The 25788-nt window shown below is 48.2% G+C and overlaps 1 protein-coding gene across 1 annotated transcript; it reads left to right on the plus strand.

Moving 5' to 3' along the window:
* Positions 1–9687: 9687 nt before the first annotated feature.
* On the plus strand, positions 9688–25093 carry gfra3 (GDNF family receptor alpha 3). The gene is given in 10 exon segments (XM_049029211.1): positions 9688–9917; positions 10423–10480; positions 18305–18515; positions 18517–18590; positions 19308–19400; positions 19839–20187; positions 21357–21466; positions 21570–21704; positions 22201–22331; positions 23102–25093. Coding segments are annotated over 9 exon segments (1344 nt in total). The 5' UTR covers positions 9688–9917; positions 10423–10440; the 3' UTR covers positions 23303–25093.
* The last annotated feature ends 695 nt before the right edge of the window (positions 25094–25788 follow it).

The raw sequence follows: 25788 nt of genomic DNA on the forward strand, positions 1-25788 counted from the left end.
TCGCTGGAGGGTAGTTTGCTGCCAATAACCTTCTCAGCACAGCGGATGGTGCCGCAGTGGGTCCATGCATAGCTAAGCCAGATTGCCATGGGGGGATATGAAGATCATTTCTAAACATGATCTATGTAAAATTTCTTCATGTTGGTCAAATTAAACCCAACCATAATGAGAATACACAGTCTACTGGCTGTATGCTTTTTCAAATGGCTATGAATGGTAGAGTGTATTTCTGTAATAATTCCAAACCTGAAATGGGTTTAGTGATATAGAGTAACTGCCAACTGCAATTCTAAATTACTTATCATGGTTTGGAAATAACTGAGTTAATTACAAACCAATAAACAATTGGAATTGTTCGGTAAAAATACTTTTGCATACCTTTCAAAGGGGAACTACTTGTAAATAGAGGGGAAGAGGTGTCTAATTTTTGGTCTAATTTTAGTGGCTTTGCATAAGGTGTAGTTGCTGTGCTACCCACCAGATGGCGATGTAGACTTTTATTCCATTCATCTATCCGTTTTGTATAGTCATTTACGCAGCAGAGGGTCATAAGGATAGAGTGTCCTAAGAAATATACATATGCACACAATAGATTTCACACGACTCCACAAAATACACATATAACCTTGGAATGTATTTAGAATGTGCTCTGGTAACAGACCAGTCACTTTACCGTTATTAAGTGTTATAAATATAAATAGGTGAGCAATACATATAGGCATATATATGCATACTTTGTCCAAAGTGACATACAAGTGAAGATCAGTGTCAGCCAGCATCCATCAAACAATAGGGGTTCAGAACCTTGAGCCAGGATTAGCTTGCTCTGCCGGTTGTGGGATTTGAACCTATGACCTTCAGGATATGGGCAAAGATCCCTAATTTCTAAGCTGCACAGCGCACCTATTATATCCTTTCTCGGCAGTTATTTTAACTAGTTTGTCCTTAGATTGTTTTCCAATATTGTATTAGCTTGTTAACTGCCCTTCATACATACAGAAAATGTTACGTCAAATTAGCATGTGTTATTGTACTCCGAAGTACTGGTCAATCAATGGTGTACACAAAGTGTTACAGATGATGTCGGAGCTGGCCTGTCGGGCTGATCGCAGTCTCAGTACAGCAAGAAAATGTTAAGGGCTCTAGCCAGAAATACACAGTCAGACCAACAACAGAAGCGAGATTATGAAATGGGGATTAAAGGTCACCTCGACCTGTGGGAAGCGATTTCATTTTTAATGACAAAGTTCATAGCGTGAGCTAAATTATTGCCTTATATGAAGGAGCCATAATTAGGCTGCTGTTGAATTATTTTGTATTTGCACTCGTTTTACACTACTTATTTATTTGTACTTTGCATCTACCTGTGACCAATAAAGTTTGTCTTATCTTGCCTTTTTAAGTGTGAACGTCGTGTGTCTTTTTTTTTAACGTGACAACAATGTATAGAAGCTATTGTAATCTCACCTTGTTTGCTCTCTGTCCTGTGTTTAAAGGAATGAAAAGCAGACATTGCACATGGCTTGTCCCAGCGTTTGTGCGATCCGTTGAATCTAAACATCCATTACTGTGTATCAGGGGCTGACGAACCTGAAAATTTCACGGTGCCTCAGATCGCGTCGGATTTGTTCCTGTGGCACCGACGTGCATCTCATGCATACAAATATAAAAGAATCACGTATCAGAAAATGTTAATGTTGCTGTCGGAGCTGCTTGTCTGGTCTTTGCCCCTTGGGGTTTTTTTTTTGCTGCTGATATGGAACTAACAGTGTATCTGTGTGTGTGTGTTGGGGGGGGTATACTAAGGATTTCTTTGTTTATTCTGTTTAATGTTAAGTTTATTTAGGGGGATCTCACATGTTTTTCCCTCAAATGCTTGATTCAAGGTTGACTGCTCGCATATAAAGCAGTACGAAAGAACCAGAACACCTTTTAATGGGATATTCAGAATCTGGTGATGCACAAAAAATAAGGAATGAAGAGGACTAAGTGACAGGTACTAGGAGACCTGTGTTGTCACTGGTATGGCTGAGGCAGGGAATCATGGGAAGAGATGGCTTTGTGGGAAGCGCTTAGCTGGTAATTGACTAACTGGCTATCTCTCAAAACAAACAGAACGAAAAGTGTAAACAAACAGAGAACTGAGTGGGATTTTGACGCAATGAGATCTGTCAGATCAGGTCTCTATGGCAACAGCTGATACTCTCAAACATATGCAAACATGCAGACACATGGAAATAGCACTCATTCACTCACCCACTCGCTCACTCACTCACTCACTCAGACACTCGCTCACCCAGTCCCTCACTTGCTCACCCAGTTCCTCACTCGCTCACCCAGTCCCTCACTCACTCACTCAGTCTCTCACTCACTCACTCACTCAGTCACTCACTCACTCAATCATTCACTCACTCAGTCACACATTTACATGTATTCACACCACATAAAAAGTAAATCCAGTTCTGGTAGCAGAACAGATCGGGATCAGGATTTTCACGGGGTGGGGGTGCGGCGATGGTACAGGTTGTCAATTCGGGGGGGGGATTGCATTGGGTACATAGAAATTCCGGAACCACATCCCTTGGAGAGACAGGGCTTCTTTTAGCACGTACATCTTTAATAAAAAATAAAATTACAATAAAAGACTCGGTGGGTGGCATTCAGGAAGGGCATAATGGCTCATTTGGGGGAGGGGGGGGAAGATATGCCCCCCCATGACACTGACCCTGACTAAATCATTTAAATACCAGTCAAATGTTAAAACTCACTCTGTATACAGGCCCGGTTAGGCAGTCATGGGCCATGGATTAGAAATAAAATCATTAAAACAGTGACCATTAAAAAAATGGATGCACACACCACCATGTAATTACTCAGCGAGTACGGCACCGTCTCTCATTCATCTGTGACGCTTCTTGATCAAGTTGTGACTTACCACCTAAAGTGCAGCAGTGAAAATCAGGCAGCTTTTAAAATAAATTGGTCATAAAGTAAATGAAAGAAAGCAGAGATCAGGAGACCGGCTTAAACAAGACTCAAGACTCGCAAGTTCTTTATTGTCAACACATCAGTGAAGAAGTACACAGTGCATTGAAATACCTTTTCCCCTGGACTCCCTATGGTGTAGCACATAAATATAAATAATGACATATTTAAATAAACCTATGAACAATCCACTCGAATAAGGGGACTGTACCATCCAGATACTGCAAAGTTCTACATCAGGCAGGGCGATGAGCCGGATTCAGTGAGGATGTCAGAGGAAGGGCAGCAGTAGCACAGAGCAACACACACTGGATTCACTAAAATGTGTAAAAAAATACCTGCCTTGCTTTCTGTTATATTTGGAATACTTTTTCTGAAGCTGGTTATTTCCATTTCGTGCTCCCTGGTTAGAGAGGTTAAAAATCCACTGTACATGTGAAAAACAGTGAAAACTCGCCTCAATCCAGTGCATGATCTTAGCAGAGACCCATTAGTAGAGGCTGGCAAATGTGCAGGTATAAATTTTCATACTACTAATATATCTCCCCGTAGTTTTTGTTCCTGACATTTAGTACGTTTGAAATTAGATGCCTCCAGAAAGTTGCCAGTTGATGCACTGGGTGCTTCTGGTCCATTGTTAGTTGGGGCTGTGGAGATACGTCACTGTCGCATTGAATGATGGGATAGCACTTAGTGGATAAGATGCAGTAGCTTGTAACAGGGGGGGCTAGGTTGCAGCTGGGTTGTGTGCCCCCCAGCGGTGCTACACTGTCTGTCGGGCATGTAACATGGCCGCCCTTAGAGGCACACTCTGCCTTGTGTTTTCCTGTGATGTGATTGGATATGTCAATGTGGGGTGAGTGGCGACTGGGGGTGGGAGGGGGCAGTTTACTTCCTGCGTGTCCAAGTTCTGTATTTGCCCTGGTCATTCTGTCAGCGCTGCAGGTGTGCAAAGTGCGCGCAGCTGCATCCACTCAAAACTAACAACATGCACCCGCCCCCCCCCCCCCCCCCCACTCCCAGTCCCGCCCGAGCAAGTGACACAGCAGTGAGAGAGAAGGCAGGCCTGGTGTCACAGCATGGGGATGAGCAGGTGAAGACAGACACCTACCAGAAGTTCTACCAGGGACAACAATGCAAAGAGCCCCAAGCAAATCTTTATGTTATTCCTACCTTTAAAACTGAAAATTAATTAGAAGAAACATAGCGAGAGAGAGAGAGAGAGAGAGAGAGAGATAGGAATTCATAAAACGGCCAGTTGGGGTTAAAGTGAACTGGAGAGACAGGAATAGTTTTTATGTACCAGAAGTTGGACTGCTGTGTGTTATGCATAAAGGACAGATGTTTAGTGAGTTAATATTTTTTTATTGTTATTACTTGAGGGTAAAAAATCCCCTAGACAGCAATGAGTCCCAAACTTGTTGAAGAGCTTTTCTTTGGACTGCAGGGCCAGAGGCACCTTCCTGCCGCGTCATAATTACTATGGTAAGGATGGCGAGGTACGACGGCCCTTGAGCGAGGAACTCAGAAATCTGCGATAGAAACATAAAGTGCGGGAAAACTCTGAGGAAGCAAGAACATTAACAACCCCCCTGATTCTCTCTAATGTGGGTTTAGATGGGTAATAACAAAGCGGATCGTTTTCTCTCTTTTTATGCAATGTTGTCAATGTGCAGGTGCTTACTGCCCCATTGGGGGAAACTGGCAGGAGAGAGAGTGGAAGGGTCGGGGGGGGGGGGGGTAACCTTAATAAACAGTCACGGTTGAAGTTGATTATTAGATGTGTTAGACCCCTGCCGAATTTTAGCGCCATGCGTTTGTTGTGTCATTAGGATTCCAGGTAATACAAAACAATCCGACCGTGCTTTTATTGACTTCACATTAATTAAACAGACCAACTGTAGCAAAACGCATCACTGCGAATGTTTTTGAAGAGAATCTAGGCGTACTTACAACATGACTCACAAAGTGAGACATTTTCGGTGATGAAACCCCACATTAGCAGGCCGGTGGGGGGGGGGGGAAATTTGGAACAGCCTTGAGGAGCAGCTGTGTGGAATATACCCACGCCTCGTTCCGCATTCCCGCTGAGGAACCCTGTGCCCCCGTGCACTGCCTGCCGCTTCTCTGCACTGGAAGCAGTTGGCAGCTCATTTCTTCCTGCGCCAGGCTTGGGTGAGCGAGGCTTTTTGTTCACTGGGGCTGTAATTATTGTAATGTCTGTCTGAACACCAGGTCATGCTTCAGTGCCGCTGAAAGAGGCCAGAGAACTGCCAGCCCAGTGCCGAATCAAACGCCAGCACACTAATTTGTGTATTAAACAAATCTATTGTTGTAATTTAGTGAGTATAAGGAGCGTCGATGTTCCTCTCTGGTCTTCACTTACTTTTATTGTGCTTTTGTATGAGGGCAGAGATGCAGCATGACGTCTTACAGTCGAGGTTCCCAACCCCGGCCTGGAACACTGGGGTGGAGTCGTCACCTGTCCCGTGGTCTATATCAACGGAATTGGCCCATATTGATAAATAAAATGTCATATCCAGAGCTGATCCAAAAACATTGCAATCAACTGCAATAAACATTGCAAACCCCCCCCCCCAATCAACTGACAGACTGTATCGCCGGGGACCCCCTCTGCCCATTTTACCACTCTGCGAAGTTTGTGTAAAACGAAAACTATGGTCATCAAACAATTGGGAAGCCCGACTGCAGAGGGACACACCTCCTATACCCCTGTCTCCCGGCGGCCACAAACGCGATGTTGAAATGTAAAAATGAAACCTCTGCAGGCCGCACCAGAGGGCCCAGCACAGATGTGTGCCGGCACCCCCCCCCCAGCCCCGCAGAGGTACACGCGCCTTGCTCCGTTGCCCTCCAGTGGAATGGCAAGTTCCCATCTGTTCACTGTCATTTCATATACCTTCCTCCGGCAAACTTAGAAGGAGTTAGGGAAGTCGGAACCTTGCGTTTGCATTCAGCGTGTTCATCGGTACCTCTTTAACCACGCCGTGGTGTAGTATCAACACAAGTAGTGAAATCAAGCTGCAGTTTTTAAGATGTCATGCATCTATTATTAAATCATTTTCTAATCATGACATAACATTAATTACTAAACCCAAAAAACACTACTAATAGACAGACTGAAATATTTTATTGCAAATACATGCAACTATAGCAGCAACTAATTATGAGTATGACAGTCAAAGCAATAAACTGATATTCATTATTATACTTTTCTGATCTTCCTGTGTACAGATGTTGAATACGCTTTGATACAACTACGACTGGCAGCTATACCACAGCAAATGACCCCGTGCTGTAGTTACCGCGAGCCTTTTGCATGCCGTGCAGCAGCGGAAACGTGTGCGCGTGTTTTCCTGGAAAGAGGTCCCTCCTCGCAGGACCTTCAGGTTATGAACACTGGCAATCAAAGAACAGGCAGACCTAATTCAGGCAGGTGATAAAATGTGTCGTTGACTCTTTGTGCCGGTGTCATTACTGTGGCTAATTCGTACGCCTGTGTTTATTGGAGCGTGGTGGTAAATATTAGCTCTGGAGTCTCCTGCGCCGAGAGATTGTGTTTGCTCAGCCACCGGCCAAACGCTCTCCTCTTTGTTTGCCTGCCAGTGGCGGTGAAGCACCTTGCATGTGTTGCAGCCATGACCTGGCAAAAGAAAACGAAAAGGGTGGTCCAGATCGGGCCGTGCTGCCGATGTTTCTGGCTGAGCAGCGCAGTGCGTATGAGTGTGGAAAGAGTCTGTATGTCTGCTGTGTGTGGAGGCTCATCACAGACAGACATATCTATGCAGACTCATCTACCTCCAGGTTAGGGACCTTCTTGTCCAGAGGTTCAGAGGAAGCAGAAATACCATTCAGGACCTGCTTTCTCTGAATGCCCAGCCTCTCTGCCTTAAACCCTCAAAACTTTAGATTTGACCTTATTCAGACTTTTGTGAATCTGCACGCACTCCATTGTGGCAAAAATGTCAATAGAAGCGATATATAAGGACTGTAATATAGGGATTATACATTTTTTTTCTGTTTGAATAATTGTTATTGTGATTTGCATGTAAATCTCGGCTTGTGAACTAAGCCTGAAGCATATTCCGAGATAGCGAGAGGCTCTTGTTTGCGTGTGTGCCCGCTGTGTGCTTGACAATTAAGCCCTTTGTTTTAGCCCGCCGGAGCACATGGCACTGACTCGTGCGGATATGCCATCGCACCAGTCTTTGTGCGAGCTTTCTGTTTCCGTGGTGAATTCAACCACTCTCTCATGCACGCATATGTGTGTGTGTGAGAGAGAAAGAGATGTGCTGATGTTGTGCTGGGCACTTTTCCCCTAATATTCCTGCTTGAGAGCAAACGTATTCCTGTGACATATGGTTATACAGCCTTGAGATCTGGCCTTGAGGTCTTAGTCCTCTGCCAGACTTTTTCCATTCAATTAATTTATTATTTACAATTATTTTATTAATTAACTGGCTTAACAGTTTGCAGCGTCTGATTAATTTGGTCTAAATTCCATGGATTACTGCTGCCCAATGCAGGGGTCTCATCAACACTGATAAGAGTCTCATATTCCGATAAGAGAGGACAAGTAATCACACGCATCTCTCCTGTTAGCAACAAAATCAGCGACCTAACAGGGAGAGATGTGTTTGTATGTGCTTCTCCACACATGTGTGCGCGAGTGCTTTTAGCCAGGCTGTGTGAATTGTGCTAATTGCGTTTTAGCGTTCTATGGACTGCAGTGCTACTTCTCTGATTTACTAGACTCTCTCATTTGGGTGATGCCAGTCTTTCAAGTGAAACTTACAAGCAGGCCAGAAACTAAGACGGAGAAAGGAGGAGTGCTTGCCTGTCATTGTCAGGAAGCTGCAGCCATTCTTCCTCCTCCAAATAAATCAATCTCTCTCTCTCTCTCTCTCTTTTGGTGCCCAAAACAATAATGATAATAATACTGGGTGAAGTAAACAGGCCTTTTGAGGAGAGGTGCCTTTGCAGAGCAACACAGCCGGTCACTGTGCACATTAAACCTTTGGGGATATTATGCACAGCAGGTTCGTTGGGGTAGGAGGGAGAGGTGGACATTTGTGACTTTATAGCGTCACATGGCGTGAGAGATCTGTTTGTTTGGGGGGTGAAATGTGGCCCCGAACCATGCAGAGAACTCAGCAGTTAAAGTCATTAGTTGAGTGCAGCTGAAATTAAGTGTGTTGTAAAAGTGTGAGTGTGGAGGGGGGTGGTGGGGGGGAAGTCACCAAAAGTCAGTCACCTGTCCAAGCAGACTGTGACCTTGTCTTCATTTTCCAGGAAGTCTTCCTTCACCGAGATTCCCAGGACAATGCTTGGCAAAGGAGAAATGTATAACCAAAAGAGAGATGATTTACGCATGAAGACGGGCACATGGGAGGTGGGCAGAGGAGATGGGGAACGGTTTGAACGGGGCTGATTATCACATGACTGATCCTGACCCAGATCTCAAAAACAGTCAACAGGTTAGACATAAACTGTGAAATGACTTTCAGTGTCACTTCACTGATTGGCCTCGACGACAATGACGATGGAGTAGCAGCATTAAATGTAGGTTCTTGGTGATGTACAGGTTCAATAAGGTTAGTTTAGGGTCTATGACCTTATGAACATGCCATCATTGCTGTAGAGAAGCTGTAATACATCAGTGGAGCAGATTTGAACCAACACCCCACTCACCAACCCATTACCCAGATGAAATTTTGATCCATGTTTAACTCTTTTAAATGCCTCTGTGAAATGATTGGCTTGTAGTTTAAATAACAGGTCATTCTTTTCCAATAATAGTGCATCATCGATTTTAATTACAGTATACTATGCTATAAGATGCATCTGCAATGTACAGCAAAATGCTTAGTGTGCTCTTAAGTATGGTCTTTACTCTTGATCACGAGATTGCCAGTCAAGCATTTCAGCAGTTTTTCATAAGGTGTCCCTGTGTCCAGCAGTAATTAAAAAAAATTGCACAGCTGCATTAACGATCATACAATTGTATCATATTATGAGGTATTCAGCAAAAACAATTTGCTGGCTGATCTTTGTAAACACGTCAGAATTGATATTTGAAAAGCACTGTTAAACAACCGAGAATGCTTTATCCACAAAATTTAGTGCTTACATTTGCCCATTCTTACCTTCCTAGTTTGTATCCATTATGTATCATTATTTCACCAAATTTGAACTGATTAAACATTCATGACGCCTTGGTGGCAGACTGAAAAGCATAACAATAGTTCGTCCACTTTGTTTCCATTTGCATTTTTGCGTTTGACGTACACACCAGGAATGTGTTCAGTTTGAGGTTCTTTATTTATCCGATTTTGCGGAATATAGGATTTTGGCCACATGGTGCTGAACTTAGCACTGATGCCATCTAGACTGTACGCAGAGACATTTCATAGGCCAGCCGGTCATTGCTAAAACATTAGGTGGAAATCACATAAAGGACGAATATTGCTGTCGCGCATATATAGGCCTATTGAACTACCGCAAAGCATCCACGAGCAGGCATAAACAGAACCTTTAATGTGCTTTATATACCTGGATAAGCTGTGTATTTCCAACAGACAATCCCTCATTTAAGGGTGGGCTTAGGTTCGAGTCCCACATGCAATCATAATTTCCGTTCAAGTTTCCCATAATTAGCCAAGTCACCGTTGACGGATTGCAGACAGACCCCGCTGCGATAAAATATTTCCACCCCCTCACCTTAAATCTCCGGCCGCCGGCGCTGCCGTCCGCTTGTTCTGCGTGACGCCGCGAGCCAATCGGCGCGCTCCGCTCACCGCGTGAAATGCGCCGCGCGCTCCGAACGCAGCCAGTCTGTCACCGACGAGCGCGCAGTGACGCCCGGGCCGCCCGCTCTCACTTTCGGGAGGGAGCGCCTGCAATGACCCGCGGTGCGAAGAGCCGAGCCGTGGAAGATAGCCGTGATTCTCGCTGAGCGGCCAGAAATAGGGATGGCTTTGCGCTATCGCGCCACCCCAAAGCTGTGAATTAAAAGTTGGGAAGAATAAGCTTCATTTTAAGGCTGCCTGACTGCATACAACGGGAAATAAATGTTTACAATGTGAAATGCATAATCTTCGGATGCTTCGGGATTTCTGATATTTTTCACTGCCTGATTCTCAAATGTATGTTGACGTCTGCCAACCTGAACGACGCGGAGCGCGTTAAAACTTTGCGCGGTTGTTTGTTTTTTTGTGCATCTTCATTTTGGGGACTCAATCTTAAATTGTCACCTACTTGCAAGTATCCAACCTCTTCCTCGTGGCTCCCAGATCGAGCTCGGTGGTGGCTGGATATTTGTAGCTGGAAGCAGCCCTGTCAACGAGAGCCAGCGGGGTAAAGCGCTTAGTCGAAGTTGCGAACTCCGCTAACGCAGAGTATATGGCTTTATTTCAGTCCTCTGTGGCAGACAACATGATTTTCCTCGGGGTGCTGCTGAACGTCTTCATTCGTGGTAAGCTCCAGCCGAAAATGCTTCCATTGTTTTTGGATCTCTGCTTATTTATTTGCCTTTCCTTCCTCACCTTTTTCGTGGATTTATGCATTATTATTTCGGGGACCCTTTATTGTTGTTGCATTTTGAAATATCATTGTACTGCCTTCTTGGGTGTGCACATTGCATTTAAATGTTAGAGGTTTTTAATACAAGCATCATGCTCAGTCCTACAACTGTACGTTTCCCGTACAGTATTGAAAATGCTTGGAATTGCTAATGTGGAGAGTGATACGTTTAACTACATTTTTAAAAAGTGACATTTCCACGTGTCCACGAACCGTGATAGGATAAAGAGAAGAGCTTGCGAAATTAATAGTAATAATATGCGCTTAAATGTTATACATTATTACATGTTCATTGATATCTAGCGTAAAAATCCGAAGCTCTTTTAGAATCATATTTGGTAAATCTTCAAATTCATTGACATTTTCATTGAATGGAAAAGTTCTTCCTTACAATTATGTCCGCCTTGTATGCTTTTTATTGCGCTAAGTGTGGACTTCATTTATTACCCTTATATACAACTTTTGGCATTAGCTTTTTGCCAAACCAGAATTGCATCTAATAAAATAATAGATATTAAGTGAAATACTGCTTAAGCTGTATCTTACCGAGCCCAAATGAACGTCTTTTAAGGAAATTAGTCTTTGTCTAACACGGTGAAACCTTGATTCCACAAATGAGGAGTGGACTTTGCTAAACAGTAAATAGACTTTGTTGCGCGTTACCTGAAAATGTTTTTAAACGAAGTAACACAAAGAGGAAAAAACATATTTTTTTACGATACAATGCAATTAAGGTCCATAGTGCCGTCATCTGCCTTGTCAAGACTTTTGTCTGTAAACGAAGCTCCTTAGTCAACCTCACTCGAGACGGGGGTGATATTATATTGCTATAGATATACTTATGACTCCAGCGATCCACGATGACATCATTTCTCAAGGTCCCCGACATATACCACAATCTCCATATTTTTGTGCAATTATTCGCAGAGCGGATTTCAGAATAATGTTTTCAAAAATACTCGCATATATAGACGCGCTCGTAGCCATATGGTCACGTTCTACATCTGCCATGCTGTGTTTTGGTATATTCAAACTTGGCCATATCTTTCTTGGCTCAGCATGTGATCCAGTCCGCCGTCTGCATGCTTCCCAATGTGCCCCGCAAACACATCGTGGGTAATGGAGCGGGAAAATTCTATGTGGGATATTTTCTCATCTTTATAGCTACTGGAGAGGTGATCGCGTTCGCAGTAATTATTTTAATTTCTTTTTTTGATTACATTCCAAGTGCGATGGTGAAATTGCAACAGAGGTGTTACCCTGCAATCAACATACTAACTATAAAACACAACGAAACCCAGTCGGGTCGGTTCAGCGTCGTGATTGCGGGAGGGGTGGAGGGGTTTCTTATCGTCGACGGCAAGACAATAGAAACGGTGATTTTCTGCGTTTTGCGAGATGAAGCCTACAGGGTTCCTTAATTATTTTGCTCCCCTTTCTCCTTACATCACTAGGAGCCATCCTTCGGATACTCGCTGAGTGCCCCACCTCTTCCCACCCTCTTAGTTAACGGAGCCTGCCTAACACGGTGTAATGCCAATCCTTCCTGACAGGTGATATTTATTAGCTGTGGTAATGATTGCAGATCTGGTGCGTTTGCGTGTGTAAAGCTGTCCCGCGGGTCCTGTCGCGTATGAAGGAAAATACTAGTACGTCTACCTAGATAACCTCCTTCTCCGAGATATGAAAGATCTTCTAGAAAAGCAAAGTAAAGTCACACAATACTTTTTTAAATTACACGTTAAGAGCTGTAGGCGTCTGTTTTCTCTTTAAAAAGACTCACGCAGATAGTTATAAGACCAGCTAATTTTATTATGTTGAATAGAAAAAGGCAAATTGCTTGCTTTAAATAGACGGATGATAATGATTTGTTCATTATTTCGTATGCTTGTGTCCACATCAACTTGTTTTTAATTACTGATAAAACCGCACCAATTTGTATTTCCCTTAACTATATAAATGTGTAGCTGAGCACTTTCATTAGGAAATATTCACGTTTATTACCATATTGCCGTTTTTATTTTGCATTTCCGTCCAAAATACAATTCACTCTGCACTGTTAATTGATATCTACATGTCACACTAGTTGAAGTGGCTTTGGACTGGCAATAATAAGCCAGTTGCAGAGTGTGTTTCCTACTGTACACCTCTAGGGGGAGTAGTAACACATGGTATTTGTGTCAAACCTCGATCCGGCGCCGGGCCCTCGTTTGCGGGCCACATGTCTGCCGCCTAATCGAGGTTCACGTTAAAGCACCCAGTCCCTCTGAGGGCCCCGGTGCTGGTGCGCAGTCAGGTAATCCGGGCGGCATGGCGAAGCGTGGTACCAGCTGTGCGGCGGATCTTGCGGACTAATCTGCTAATATTCAGCGGCACAGATTTACTCGCAACCCGAGGTGTCTCCTATGTTTACGACTTGCCGCTAAAGAAACGGCAGTATTTTAGAACTGGAATCGAATTTTTCTCAAGTAATAACGATTAAATGATAATCTGCATTTTGTTTTTGCACTAGAAACTTGTTTTAAAACTAGATCTTGGGAAAAATATAATCTTCTAAAAATTTCATAAAATTGTAAAAGCACTGAATAATGAATCTAATGTAATCTAATGTTGGATGAGCTCAACTGGGATGAGTGACAAAGTAAGGACATGAGATCATGCCAATGTGCTACAACAACAAATCAGAAATGAAATTGATTTTTTTTTTACCTAAACGGTGTAAGGAAAGGGTGAGTAAGGAAGTTTGTTATAATCAAATGAAAGTGTGTGTGTGTGTGTGTGTGTGTGTGTAATCATGCCCATGTGTTTTCTTGATAAGCATGTTTGGAGCACACACAGCAGCAGATGGCACCAAGCTTAGGCTGCTGCAACTAGGAGAGTTTCCCAGCAATGGAGTGTGTGTGTGTGTGTGTGTGTGTGTGTGTGTGTGTGTGTGTGTGTGAGAGAGAGAGAGAGAGAGAGAGAGAGAGAAGGTAAAGTTCTAAGTGTCAACTAAATTTTAGTATTCATGTGTGCAAAAAATCAAGAATGGTGTGCCCTTCCGGAGTGTCACTCTGGCCGTCTGCCTGTCACTCCACTCTGTGAGGTGCTTTTCACTACCCCTCACCACTGTGATTTCATCTTCTGCGGCGACGGCTCCTCGTGATGATGGCTCCTCCATGACGTGCGCTGTCCCGCCCACGTGGGGGTGCGCCCCGCTCGCCTGTGCGCAGATGCCGCTCAGCCTGGGCCCCGTAAACGCGAACCCCCCGAATCTCACTCTCCGCCCGTTTCTGCAGTGACCCACTTTTCTAATGACATTATGTGACCTAAGCAGATGTAGTTCCTGTGGCCGCTTGCGTTTCACGCCGCCAGCTCTCTTCTCTCCCTCGCAGAAATCCCCGATATGCTCCGCACCCTCCCTGCCCTCGACGCTGCGCTGTTTTTCCCGCTATTCCAATGGCACTGCTCCCTCTGTCTGTCCTGGTCCCTGCACGCCTTCCAGCCAGCCACACACGAGACTAATGGCTCCGTTTGGATACGGAGGCTGGCTTCTCGGCCTGGAAAATGAGCTCCTGATTCTGATAGCGACCCGGGTGCTGCTGGGCGGCAGCCCATCTCTTACTCTTAGCTGGCCTCTCTTTGTAACTCTATCCGTGATCGACCTTGTACCACCCAAGCTTTGAAGACCTTCTCGCCCCCTGTCCCGACTCGTCTGTCGACAGCTCCCTGGCCGAAAAGCCTGACCCGGCTTTGAGAAGGGAGAACTCCCCCCCCCCCCCCCCCCCCGCCCGATGCCATAAAAAAGGTTATATACACTGGCTATTGGATACACAGGACAGGGATGAACAGTAGCTATCATCCAGGGACGACAGTATCTGCGTGAGCAATTTGCCTGAGACAGGCCTGGTTTTCATTGCTGTGTTTGCTCTGGCGACTCCCCTTTAATATCCACCGTCTCTGGCCTGAGTCCGGCAGGCCTGCGCAGGCAGGCCGTCCAAGCTGCCTTAACTCAGCAGCCAAGGCGCGTATCCACAGACCGCGGGATAAACGACATGGGTGCGATTCCGGCAGCCCTGCGCAGGCAGGCCGTCCGAGCTGCCTTAACTCAGCAGCCAAGGCGCGCATCCACAGACCGCGGGGATAAACGGCATGGGTGCGATTCCGGCAGCTCTGCGCAGGCAGGCCGTCCGAACTGCCTTAACTCAGCAGCCAAGGCGCGTATCCACAGACCGCGGGGATAAACGGCACGCCATGGGGGTTTGGAGTAATTGCCGGTGCTGTATGAGGCCCCCCGGTGGCCAGCTGTGGCGCACGCCGTCGCATGCCGAAGCCAGAGCCTGTGTGCCAGTGTTTGAGGGGCCAATCGCACAGCATGACCCAGAACTGAGAGCTTTAGAACCTGCAGCTGGACCTCCAAGCCCCACCCCTACCCACATTGGGGGGGGGGGACGACAGTCACTCATTTGCATATCCTGTTTGTCCATTCTGTTCCCCTCCTTCTCCACATGCTTGGCAAACATTTTTAACTGTTTTCAGTGTCAACATGCAGTAATGAATATTTTTATGATGGAAATCTGTTGTTTTTCTTGCTGTGATGCTTGACCATCAAATACGAAACAACACAATACAAAGTACAAACATATAAAATCAATGAAAATGGAAAAATCAGACAGATGGCTATGCAATTATGGTCTTATATTTTAAACCTAAAATAAGTAAATAATTCCTTTTGAATTGAGTTGGATGTTTGATGTTATTTGACAGGCATTGGGCAGTTTTGGATGTTCTGACATTTGTCTACTATATTTGTTGTCGTGTAGTTAAATTTCCCCCCCACCTGACGCCATCTTGCACCCTAACAGCCAGTGGGATGACCTCCTTACCGTCTCATCCAAGCTTCCGAGCACCATTCTGCAGGCTTTTGTTTCGCCCCTGCGATTAGACACTTTAAATCCCTTTATTTAAAATTTAGCCTTGCGTAAGCAATGGAAAGCGTTTTCCCCAGGAGGGAGGAGAGGCAGTGCCCCGGCTGCAGGTTCATGCCCTGGGGGGGGGGGGGGGGGGCGTGTGCAGTTTGCTGTTTGCTGACCCCGATTACCTTGGCAAACATATGTCTGGAGTGAGAAAAGGAGCATGAAGCAAGAGCCAAGCAGATCAGTGGGGTGAGGCATGTGGCACCATCCACCTGGGAGGTTACACATTAAAGAGAGCAACATGTGCTGTATCATTGTTACTGTCAGATCTGCAGCCATGCGGATACGCGTTATACCGCGTTATACCATGTTATACCGCGTTATACCGTGTTACACCATGTTATACTACGTTATACCGCGTTATACCATGTTATACCGCGTTATACCGTGTTACACCATGTTATACTACGTTATACCGCGTTATACCGTGTTACACCATGTTATACTACGTTATACCGCGTTATACCGTGTTATACCGCGTTATACCGCGTTATACCGTGTTATACCGCGTTATATTATGATATACCGTGTTATACCGTGTTACACCATGTTATACTACGTTATACCGCGTTATACCGTGTTATACCGCGTTATACTATGATATACCGTGTTATACCGCGTTATACCATGTTATACCGCGTTATACCGTGTTACACTGTGTTACACCGTGTTATACTACATTATACCGCGTTATACCGTGTTATACCGCGTTATACCATGATATACCGTGTTATACCGTGTTACACTGTGTTACACCGTGTTATACTACATTCCCTGGAGGGAGGAGAGTCGGTGCCCTGGCTGCAGGTTCAAGCCTTGGGGAGGGCCTGTGTTCTTTGCAAACATATGCCTGGAGTGAGAAAAAGAGCATGGTGATATATTGTGTTATACCACGTTATACCGCTGTAAAAGTCATGCCAGCAGTGCGCCCCCTCCCTTCCCATTCAGTGTTGCCCCCCTGAGTTTCAACACCCCCCCCACCGTCCCAGTGTCGACCCCCCTCATGTGAACCCCCCCCCCCTTTGCGGCTGAATTATACACGCAGGCCCCGGTGCGCTGAAGCTGTGCTCTCGTGCTAATCGTAGCTTGCGGCTGCAGAAGTCCAATCACTCACGGTCTTTCTGCGCAGTTCATGTCCCACTGCTTTTCCAGCCTCCTGCACTTATAAGATATTCGCCGTGACTCTGCAGTCCAGTAAATGGCTTCATTAAGATGTATGTGTGAGTTTAAACCACCCCCCCCCCCCCAAGTGGCTCTCCTCCCCCACCTCTTTCCTTAGCCTCCTCCGTGGTGTGCTCCTCCCGGTTTGTCTGCCAGGGGGCGGCAGGCTCGTACGCGTGTGTCCCTTCATGCTCGTACGCATCTGCCGGATGTGTGGATGAGCGGGGGCCACACGCACGGCCCCCCATGGGGAGCCTTTGATTATGCACGCTGGGCCTCTGTGGGGCTTCAGCCACGCTGTGTGTTTAGAGTCAGCGTGGGTTTAATTGTGGAGCGGCCCCCCTCCCGCGGTGGCGGTTTACTGGCCGTCATCCACGGCGGGCGTCTCCCCCGAAGCGTGGATTTCCCGTCGGATCACGTTGAGCGCCCGTCGTCGTCGGAGATAGCGTCAATCCGCACGTAAACGCCAGGCCTTCCCGATGATTACCTGCCTCGGAATAGTTTCAGACGCTTTAGTACTGTTTTCCCCAGTCAGGAATTTGGGTCACATTTTGGGTGCACTCACTAGGTTATCTGTACCCTGCCCGAGCACCTTAGACCTCCAACATCCAGTTCGTTTTACCAGTATGATCGCTCCACACCGAGGTGGGACTGTTCAGTTGGACTCGGGCATGGGACGCATCTGGTGACGATCGCTAACCGTGCCGGAGCACAGAATTCAGGCATGACATCAATGATGCGACTGGCCGTTTAACAAAGCATTCCTACAAATGGATCACTTTAGTCTTCAGCAGAGGTGCAGTGTTTGCTGGAACTGACGAGAGAATCCAGGAACAACTGTATGTAACACACAAAAACGCTGAGATATTTGGTAAAATAAGGAATCTTTTTAAATGTTGCGTTGCATACTGGGTAAATTTAAAAGAGAGCACAGTTCAAAACGACTTCAAATAATCCGCAAAATAAGGACATTAATCAATATCGCTTGTCTTCCTGTTTTCTTCAACGCAAAAAGTTGCACGGTGATGACAAAAGTGTGCTCGGACATGGAACATTAAGTGCACGCCAATGGGGAGGGGGGACAATTTTGCTCAGGTACGGTACGAGGCAATTGGGCCAAGTGTGAGTACAGCCCTTACTCACCGGGCCTGTTCTGCTTCCTCAGCAATCAGGATCTCAGTTCACCTCATTGGCTAGGAAAACCCACATGTCCTGGGACTTTATTTTGTCAGTATCGTTGCAGTCATTCAAAGGCAACACAGAACATAAAGAAAGTATATAAAAAATAGTACAATGGATTTGAAAGGAAAGCAAGAGTGCAAATGAGTACAGGTTAGTCAGTATATCTCCTTGTTTCTCCCTGTACTGGCCTGTGCTCCTCTTCCTCCTCAATGTCTCCTGGTTAATTCATGTGCAGACCTCTCCTCCTCCACTCCATCTCCTTGTTTCTCCCTGTACTGGTCTCTCCTGCTCCTCCTCCACTCCATGTCCTTGTTTCTCCCTGTCCTGGCCTGTCCTCCTCCTCCACTCTCTGTCCTTGTTTCTCTCTGTACCGGCCTGTCCTCCTCCTCCACCACGTCTCCTTGTTTATCTTTGTACAGGCAGTGCCCAGGCCTCCGCCCCTCTCTCAATGGCCTCAGTGGGCTGCCTGGAGGCGCAGGCCCGATGTGCTGCCGATACGTCCTGTAAGGCTGCTTACCAGATCCTGACCCACTGTGCTTCCTCGGAGGTGGGCTCGTCCCTGACTGCAGAGGTGCCCCGCGAGTGCCTGGCGGCACAGGGCACCCTGTCCCAGCACAGCTTGCTACTGTCCCTGCAAGTGCCGACGGGGCTCCCGCAGCGAGGAGCTCTGCCTCATGGTGTACTGGACGGTGCGCTTTTCGCAGGGTGAGTGTCCGTGTCCCAGTCGCAGCACACACACCCCAGCCCGCCTCCTGTGTGGGAATTACGGCAGCTCGCCCCAGGGAATCGCCATTTAATGTGCCACGAGGGTTCAAATTGGGCTTGTTTTTCACTCCCTGCCACCCCCCCCACCCCCCCCCAGATGTCAGCCTGTTACTAAAATAATTCGCTTGTGTGGATAATGGGGACGGCGCTGGTGACCATCGTCGCCGCGTCAGACAGAGAAATGAATAAAAACCAGTTGCAGTGTTTCTTCTTTAGGTTTGCTCCTCCCTCTCCTGTAAGGCGATACAGATTCTGAGGTGTCAAAAAAGTGGATTAAATCCACTTTAATGCAGTACACCTAACCTAAGAAACATTATAGCCTGGCCTGGCCTACCTCTAACATGCTTAGAACACCTACATTAGCCTACGGTTGGGCAAAATCATTAACACAAAGCCTATTTAATAATAAATCATAATAAATAAATACATGAATATCTCATGCGTTTTTATTGAATAATGTACTGAAAGTGAAAAGCAGAATGGATATGGAATACGCATCGTAAAGCCGAACATAGACCTTCGTACAGCTGTTCAGTTTTGCACCATTTTGCACTTTGGGATTAGATCCCAGGCTTGCTGCGTATTTGTACTCGCTTAGTGATTAAGCTGAATCCGATCTAATCTAAGTGCGTCTGCTCCCGTCCTCGCCGGATCCAGGCTTTGAGGAGTACGACTCCTCCCCGTATGAGGACTTGGAGATGGAGCTGGTGAGGAGCATCGAGATGTCCCGCATGTCCTCCATCGTGGCAGGTAACTGGAGACGGCCCCAGGACACGTCCGGCCATAGTGATGCACGGTAATGCGCTGCTGCGAGACAGCGCCACTGGTCCGGGGGGGGGGGGGGGGGGCACTGAGCACCAGCCGAATGGCAAGGGGATCGTCCCGTGGGCCAGACGGCGCTGCGCTCCGGCTTAGAGGCGGGCTTTGCTTGCCGCACGGTGATAATCAGCGATATTCAGTGATTCATTTCCAGATGCCTTTAGGAGAACATCTGACCATGTTCTGCAAGGGGCTCAGGGGAAGCAAAAATTGTAAAGATCTTTGGGGAAAACGTCAAAATGTTAGCAATGGCTGCTAAATTAAAAATGTTTCATGTCTCGACTTCTCTCTCTTCCCGCTGATGTCCTGATCTGTTTCCTCCTTTTCTCCCTCCCTTCTTTCCTCCTTGTCAAAATGTCCCCCCACCAGCCTCGTCTCTGCCCCCAAATGGGCAGAACCAGTGCCTAAAGGCGGCGCAGGACTGCGGCCTGTACGAGAAGTGCGGCTCTCTGCGCTCCGAGTACGTGCTCGCCTGCACCAAGCGCGTGCCCAGCTCCGAGCGCTGCAACCGGCAGAAGTGCCACCGGGCGCTGCGCCGCTTCCTGGAGCGCGTGCCCGAGCAGTACAGCTTCGGCGTGCTCTTCTGCCCCTGCACCGACACGCTGTGCGGCGAGCGCCGTCGCAAAACCATCGTGCCGTCCTGCTCCTTCGAGGACCGTGACGGAAAACCCAACTGCCTGAGCCTGCAGGCACACTGCATCAGGGATGAGCTGTGCAGGTCAGTTCTGGAACGCCGCACTAGGGGGCGCTCTGGCCGAGAACCTGCCCTGCATTCATTTCACGGTTCAATGTTACGGTGCTTTATGCAGCGATTTATTCATATTTACGCATTAAGCCAGGCTAAGGACAGTAGCCTTTGTTTTGTAATTATTGTGTTTAGATTTTTCATCTCATGTTGTCATTTTCATGGTGAAAACTAACAAGGCTTAGCGGTATTTTTAGTAGTCATTTTCAGTGATTATTTTTCATCATGCTTCATCAATTACTCCTAAAAACAAATGCGTTTCACGCAGTAGGAAAAAGAATCCAAATCTTCGGTCGTTTCCATTTATTGATACGGTTTTAATGCCGCGATTTGGCCAATCAGCAGCTGAGTAAGCCTAATTAATGCGGAGCTGAACCGGACTGGAAAGCTGTGTATAGCGGTCAGCGGGGGCTGGGGGTGATGCGAGGTGATGTTTAGTCGGGGGCTCAGATTGTCTAGCTATGTCTCTGAATCCAGCCCTCATGCTTATTCACTTTGGATCTATGAATAGGGGACGTGCACATCCATAGACTCACAGGCTCCTGCGAATCACCACAAGGGCGGTGCTAGCACTGAGATCCACGCTAGCTCACCCTTTTCCTGCCTGACCCCTCTCCACACGCGTCTGTCACTCCCAGCGCTCCCATTGGCTGGTCTCAGTCCAATCACGGCTCTGAATCTCGGCTTATCGTCGTTTGCTCTTCTGCCACTCTGTCTGTAGTGTCAGCAGTTAGGGGCTGAGCCCCACTGCGTTTCCTCATCTCACCTGCGGCTCGGCCACCTCTGAACTTCCCCCACGCTCTGCTGTCGTCACTCTCTTCTTAGCCCATTTGGAACCTTAAATTGGTTCTGCTCATGAGTCTTTCTAATTGGCCATATGATATCCCCCATAATAGCCCATGTCATTTTCCATGAGCAATTATTGTCACGTGACCTGATTTTGACTGACGTCCCGGCGCATTAAGAGCAGCTCCATCTTCCCGTTTATTATCCCCTGCTCACCGCCCCCCTCCCCCCCCCCCCACGGTCATTTTTCACGCTGGCCATTTTTTTTTTGCCAAACGGCAGCGGTGATGGTGTGGCGTAGATGTACTGTAGAGGGCGACGGCGTGCGGCTGACTCTCTGCCTGTCTGTGTGTCAGATCGCGACTGGCTGATTTCCAGCATAACTGCCAGGTGTCCCCCTACTCGCCTCCCGACTGCCTGCGGGAGAGCAGCGCCATGTGTCTGAAGGCCTACGCGGGGCTCATAGGTGAGCAGCAGCTGCGGGAAAAGCCAAGAGGGAGGGGCCGGGGGGGGTGCATGGCATTTGTTATCCAGCTGTGTTTATGGCCACCATTCACCCCCACCCCCAGGTACCATCATGACCCCCAACTATGTGAGCAACAGCAGCATGGAGGTGTCGCAGTGGTGCAGCTGCGAGGGCAGCGGGAACCAGTGGCAGGACTGCCTGCGCATCCTGCACATGTTCAGTGACAACGGCTGCCTGCGTGAGTGTCAGTGCAGGCAGGCAGACAGGCAGGGGCCAGGAGGACGGGGCGCACAGAGGGGGTACTCGTACACACACACACATGCATAGGGGCCATGAGGACGGGGCGCACAGAGGGGGTACTCGTACACACACACATGCATAGGGGCCATGAGGATGGGGCGCACTGAGGGGGTACATACACACACACACACACACACACACACGCATAGGGGTCATGAGGATGGGGTGCACTGAGGGGGTACATACACACACACACACATACACACATAGCGGCCATGAGGATGGGGCGCACTGAAGGGGTACATACACACACACACATACACACATAGCGGCCATGAGGATGGGGCGCACTGAGGGGGTACATACACACACACACATACACACATAGCGGCCATGAGGATGGGGCGCACTGAGGGGGTACATACACACACACACACACAACCCAAAGCTGTGTTCTGATGGCTATCTGACGCGGCTCATGCTGTACCTTGCAGGCAATGCCATCAGTGCCCTTGGAAGCTGGCCCTCCCGGTCGGTGGAGACCACGCCTTTGCCCCGCCCACGCCCGTCGCCACGTATCCAGCACGATGAGATAAATGGAAACGTCCTCCCCGAGCTCAATGTGGTGAGTGGCTCCCTCTAGGGCCAGGCTCCGCCCACAGAGCCCAGCCACGCCCAGCTCAGATCTGAACTTGGGCTCCTTCAGGTTCCCAGCAGCCCAGAGATAAGCAGTCAGGTGGCCCATGGGGTGTGAGCATACGCACGGGCCCTGCCAGGACCTGGGTGCCCCCCCAGCCCTGACCCCTAACCCTCACCAGTTAGGTATATGTATGGATAATTTGCTTGAGATAATTTCCCTACCTCCCTGCACTTTAACTACGGGATTGGGCGTCTCGCTGCTGCCCTCCTCTCTCTGTGGCCCCTTTTCTCTACCTCCTTGCCCCCCCTCATCCAGTGCTCACTCTCTGTGAGAGGATTAACTAAAGGTGTTTGCGTGAGGCAGCGCATCAGTCAGCTTGTATTAATATTCATTTATTCATGCCCATCTGTCTCTCTCTTTCTCTCTCTCTCTCTCTCTCTCTCTCTCTCCATCTCCCTCTCCCTCTATCTTAATCCCTCTGACTCTTTCCTCCTTCCTGGTTTTCTCTTCCATTCATTCCCTCTGTTTTGCTCTCCTCCCTCCCTCCCTCCATCCCTCACTCATTCATTCGCATTTCTCCACCCACTTAATCATCTTTCCATTCACTCTCCCCGCTTCTCACCTTGCCCTCTCTGGTGCCCGTCCCGCCCCATCACGTTCAACCCCCCCCCCCAACCCCCACTCCCCGGTTTCCATCCATCCATCCATCCATCCATCCATCCATACTACTCTGTGCATGTATGTCCCTCTGTCAGGTGGAAAAGAGTGAGGAGGAAGAGGAGGAGGTGGTGCAGGAGTCCCACGAGGAAGTAGAAGGGGAGTTCAACGTGATCCAGCTGTATTCGGAAAAAGGCACAGAGTCGAACATGCACTCCGGGGCTTGGGGGTGGGCTGCTTCCCCCAGCCCGTCCCTGCTGCTGTCCCTGCTGCTGCTGCTGACTGACACACTGAGCTAAGGGGGGGAGGGGCAGCACATGGAGGACCCCCGAAGCTCCGCCTCCACCCAACCCCTCCCCCATATTGATGCTCAGAGAGGGAGAGCGAATGAGGCAGCAGGCAGGATGGAGGAAGAGGAGCGGAGATGGACGGACTGAGGAATGGCCTCACTTTGTGTGTCGTATTGCTCTCTCTCTCTCTTGCGTGTAATCGTCTCATTCCCCGCTTTTCTCCCCACTGTTGGCGCCGGCGATCGGGGCGACTGCGCCCTCCCCAAACAGACCGATCAGCGCGCCTGCCTCTCCGCCTCCTCCATCCGGCATCCGGCTCCCAGACACTCATCAGCGTTTGCCGTGCAGTGCGAGCGGGCGACTGCACCCCCCACACGCCATCTTGTGATTCTATGTGTAAAAGTGCCGGGGCTGAATGGCAGCCCTGTGGAAAAGCAGCACCCCCCTTTTCTCTCGTCTCCTGTCCGTTTTGCTGGTACACCCCCCCGCCCTTCCTGTCCTTGCCCTCTACAGGAGCGTCTGCCCTTTCACGTGGGGGGCGATGCCATGGGGTTTACAGCTGATGTACACGGCACAGAGGCATTTTTTGGGGACGGGACAAGGAGAGGAGTGAGAGGGAAAGGTGGGCAAGCTGAGCACTGCGCCTCCTTCTCTGCCTCCCTCTGCCCGCGTCTCCCTCTCCCCCACGTTAGCATGCACCTCCGACCCCCGGTGATCAAACATCGGCTGGCTAAGCCCTCCTTCATCGCTTTATCTGCTGCTGTTTAATTTCGCCGCCGCATGGGTCTGAGAGTTTAACCACAGGCGTCGATACGTAGCAGGAAAAAAACCTAATAACAGCAAAACGGAAAAACAATATGAGTAATAAAGCAAAAATCGAATAACCGCACCGCGCGTCTCGGGTCTGCACATGTGGGGAAATAGAGACCTATTTGTTTCCGTCTGCAGCCTTTTTTTTTAGGGCATTGTTTTAGTTTTGGGGAGACAATACATTACGGTGGGGGCCATTTATCTTCTGCGGCATTGTGGGAGAGATTGTGGGAGAGGAAGAAGGGGCAGGCGTGCGAATGCGTGCGGAGGAGAGCGAGGAAGAAGACAGCAGCAGTGCGAGGCCCTGGAGCACAAACAGAGCGTGCACCATTCCCTACTCCTCCCTGCTGATCGATCGCTCACTGACACTGTGTTCTCTTCTATTGTGTTTTCTTAGGAACTTGCAAAATTAACTTCCATCTGCAGGGGATGGGGGGGGGGGGGGGCAGTTGGGCTGGGGCTGATTTAGAGGCAGCATTAGTGGTAGTCACACCTCTGTCACCCTGCCCGCCATCTTTAATCTCTCTTTCTGTCTGCCGGGGTGAAAAGCTTTAGTTGTCGTGGCAACCCTCCCTTGTATCCCTCCACCTTCCTGGGGCTCAGAGTGTTTACCGGAGGCCCCCCTCGTACCTTAAACGAACGCCGCCTTTGATATGATACATGAAAGAGGAGAGCACTCGCTGGAGGAAGGCACCACCGTGCCAGGGAAAGTGCAGAGATGGGACTGAGAGGAACAGGCAGTGGGTTAACTGGGAAGGAGGATCGATCGTGCTGTCGGGTCTGCTGAACCTCGTTTATGACGACCGCTGTAATTTTTAATTGTTATTGCGGTCATTTGTCGTCTGGTGACATCTGTATGTGCCAGGAGCTTGACAGTGACAGTCAGTGGTGAAGGAGGGACCTTGATGGCATTGATTTATATTAGAATATTTTAGAAATCATTATTAGTGAGCTAAGAAGTCATGCGTTAAATAAACATGCACTGCGAGGTCGGGGGGGGGGGGGGGGGGTTTGAGTATAAATCTTTTTTTTTTTATTGCAGCTATTGTGCTAAAGCTGTATAATTTGCTCCAACCCGACTTCCCGATGCAATTTCCATCGTAAAAAATTCTGGTGCTGCCTTAAGTTCTCTGCTCCAAGACCCTTTACTGCGGCAGCACAGTGGTCTGTTTCAACAGCGTCTTACTGATGACTGGAGAGGGGGAGATGGAATCAGAGAGAGAGAGAGAGAGAGAGAGAGGAGGAGGGAAAAAGGGAGAGAAAGTGACCAAAAGGCTCTGGGTAGCATTAGTGCTATAGTCAGACATCTCAGATTTATTTCCATGCCTTGAGCTGAGAGCCAGGTCTCGCTTCCATTGTGTTACCTAGTGCTTTAATGTGCGTTGCTGGATGTCCATGCATCAACATCAGCGAGCTTCAGAATAAACTTCAAAAACACACTCGCATCGTTACTTTGCCTGCTGTTTCTCTCCCTTCAGTGCTCCCGTGAAGGGAGAGCCGAAATAAACAGTGTAAATTCTGTGACATTTAAAAGCTATTTTTTCTATATGGTATGTACACGTGGATGTACAGGTGTGTGACCTGCGTTCCTTTTTATTAACTGCCGTTGCCGTGGACGTGGTCGGGCTCCTCCTGCTTCCCCTCCCCACCCTGTTTCTTCGATTCGGGCAGAAAGGTGCCGCGCC

The sequence above is a fragment of the Brienomyrus brachyistius genome, chromosome 10, assembly GCF_023856365.1.
Source record: "Brienomyrus brachyistius isolate T26 chromosome 10, BBRACH_0.4, whole genome shotgun sequence".
NCBI lineage: Eukaryota > Metazoa > Chordata > Actinopteri > Osteoglossiformes > Mormyridae > Brienomyrus > Brienomyrus brachyistius.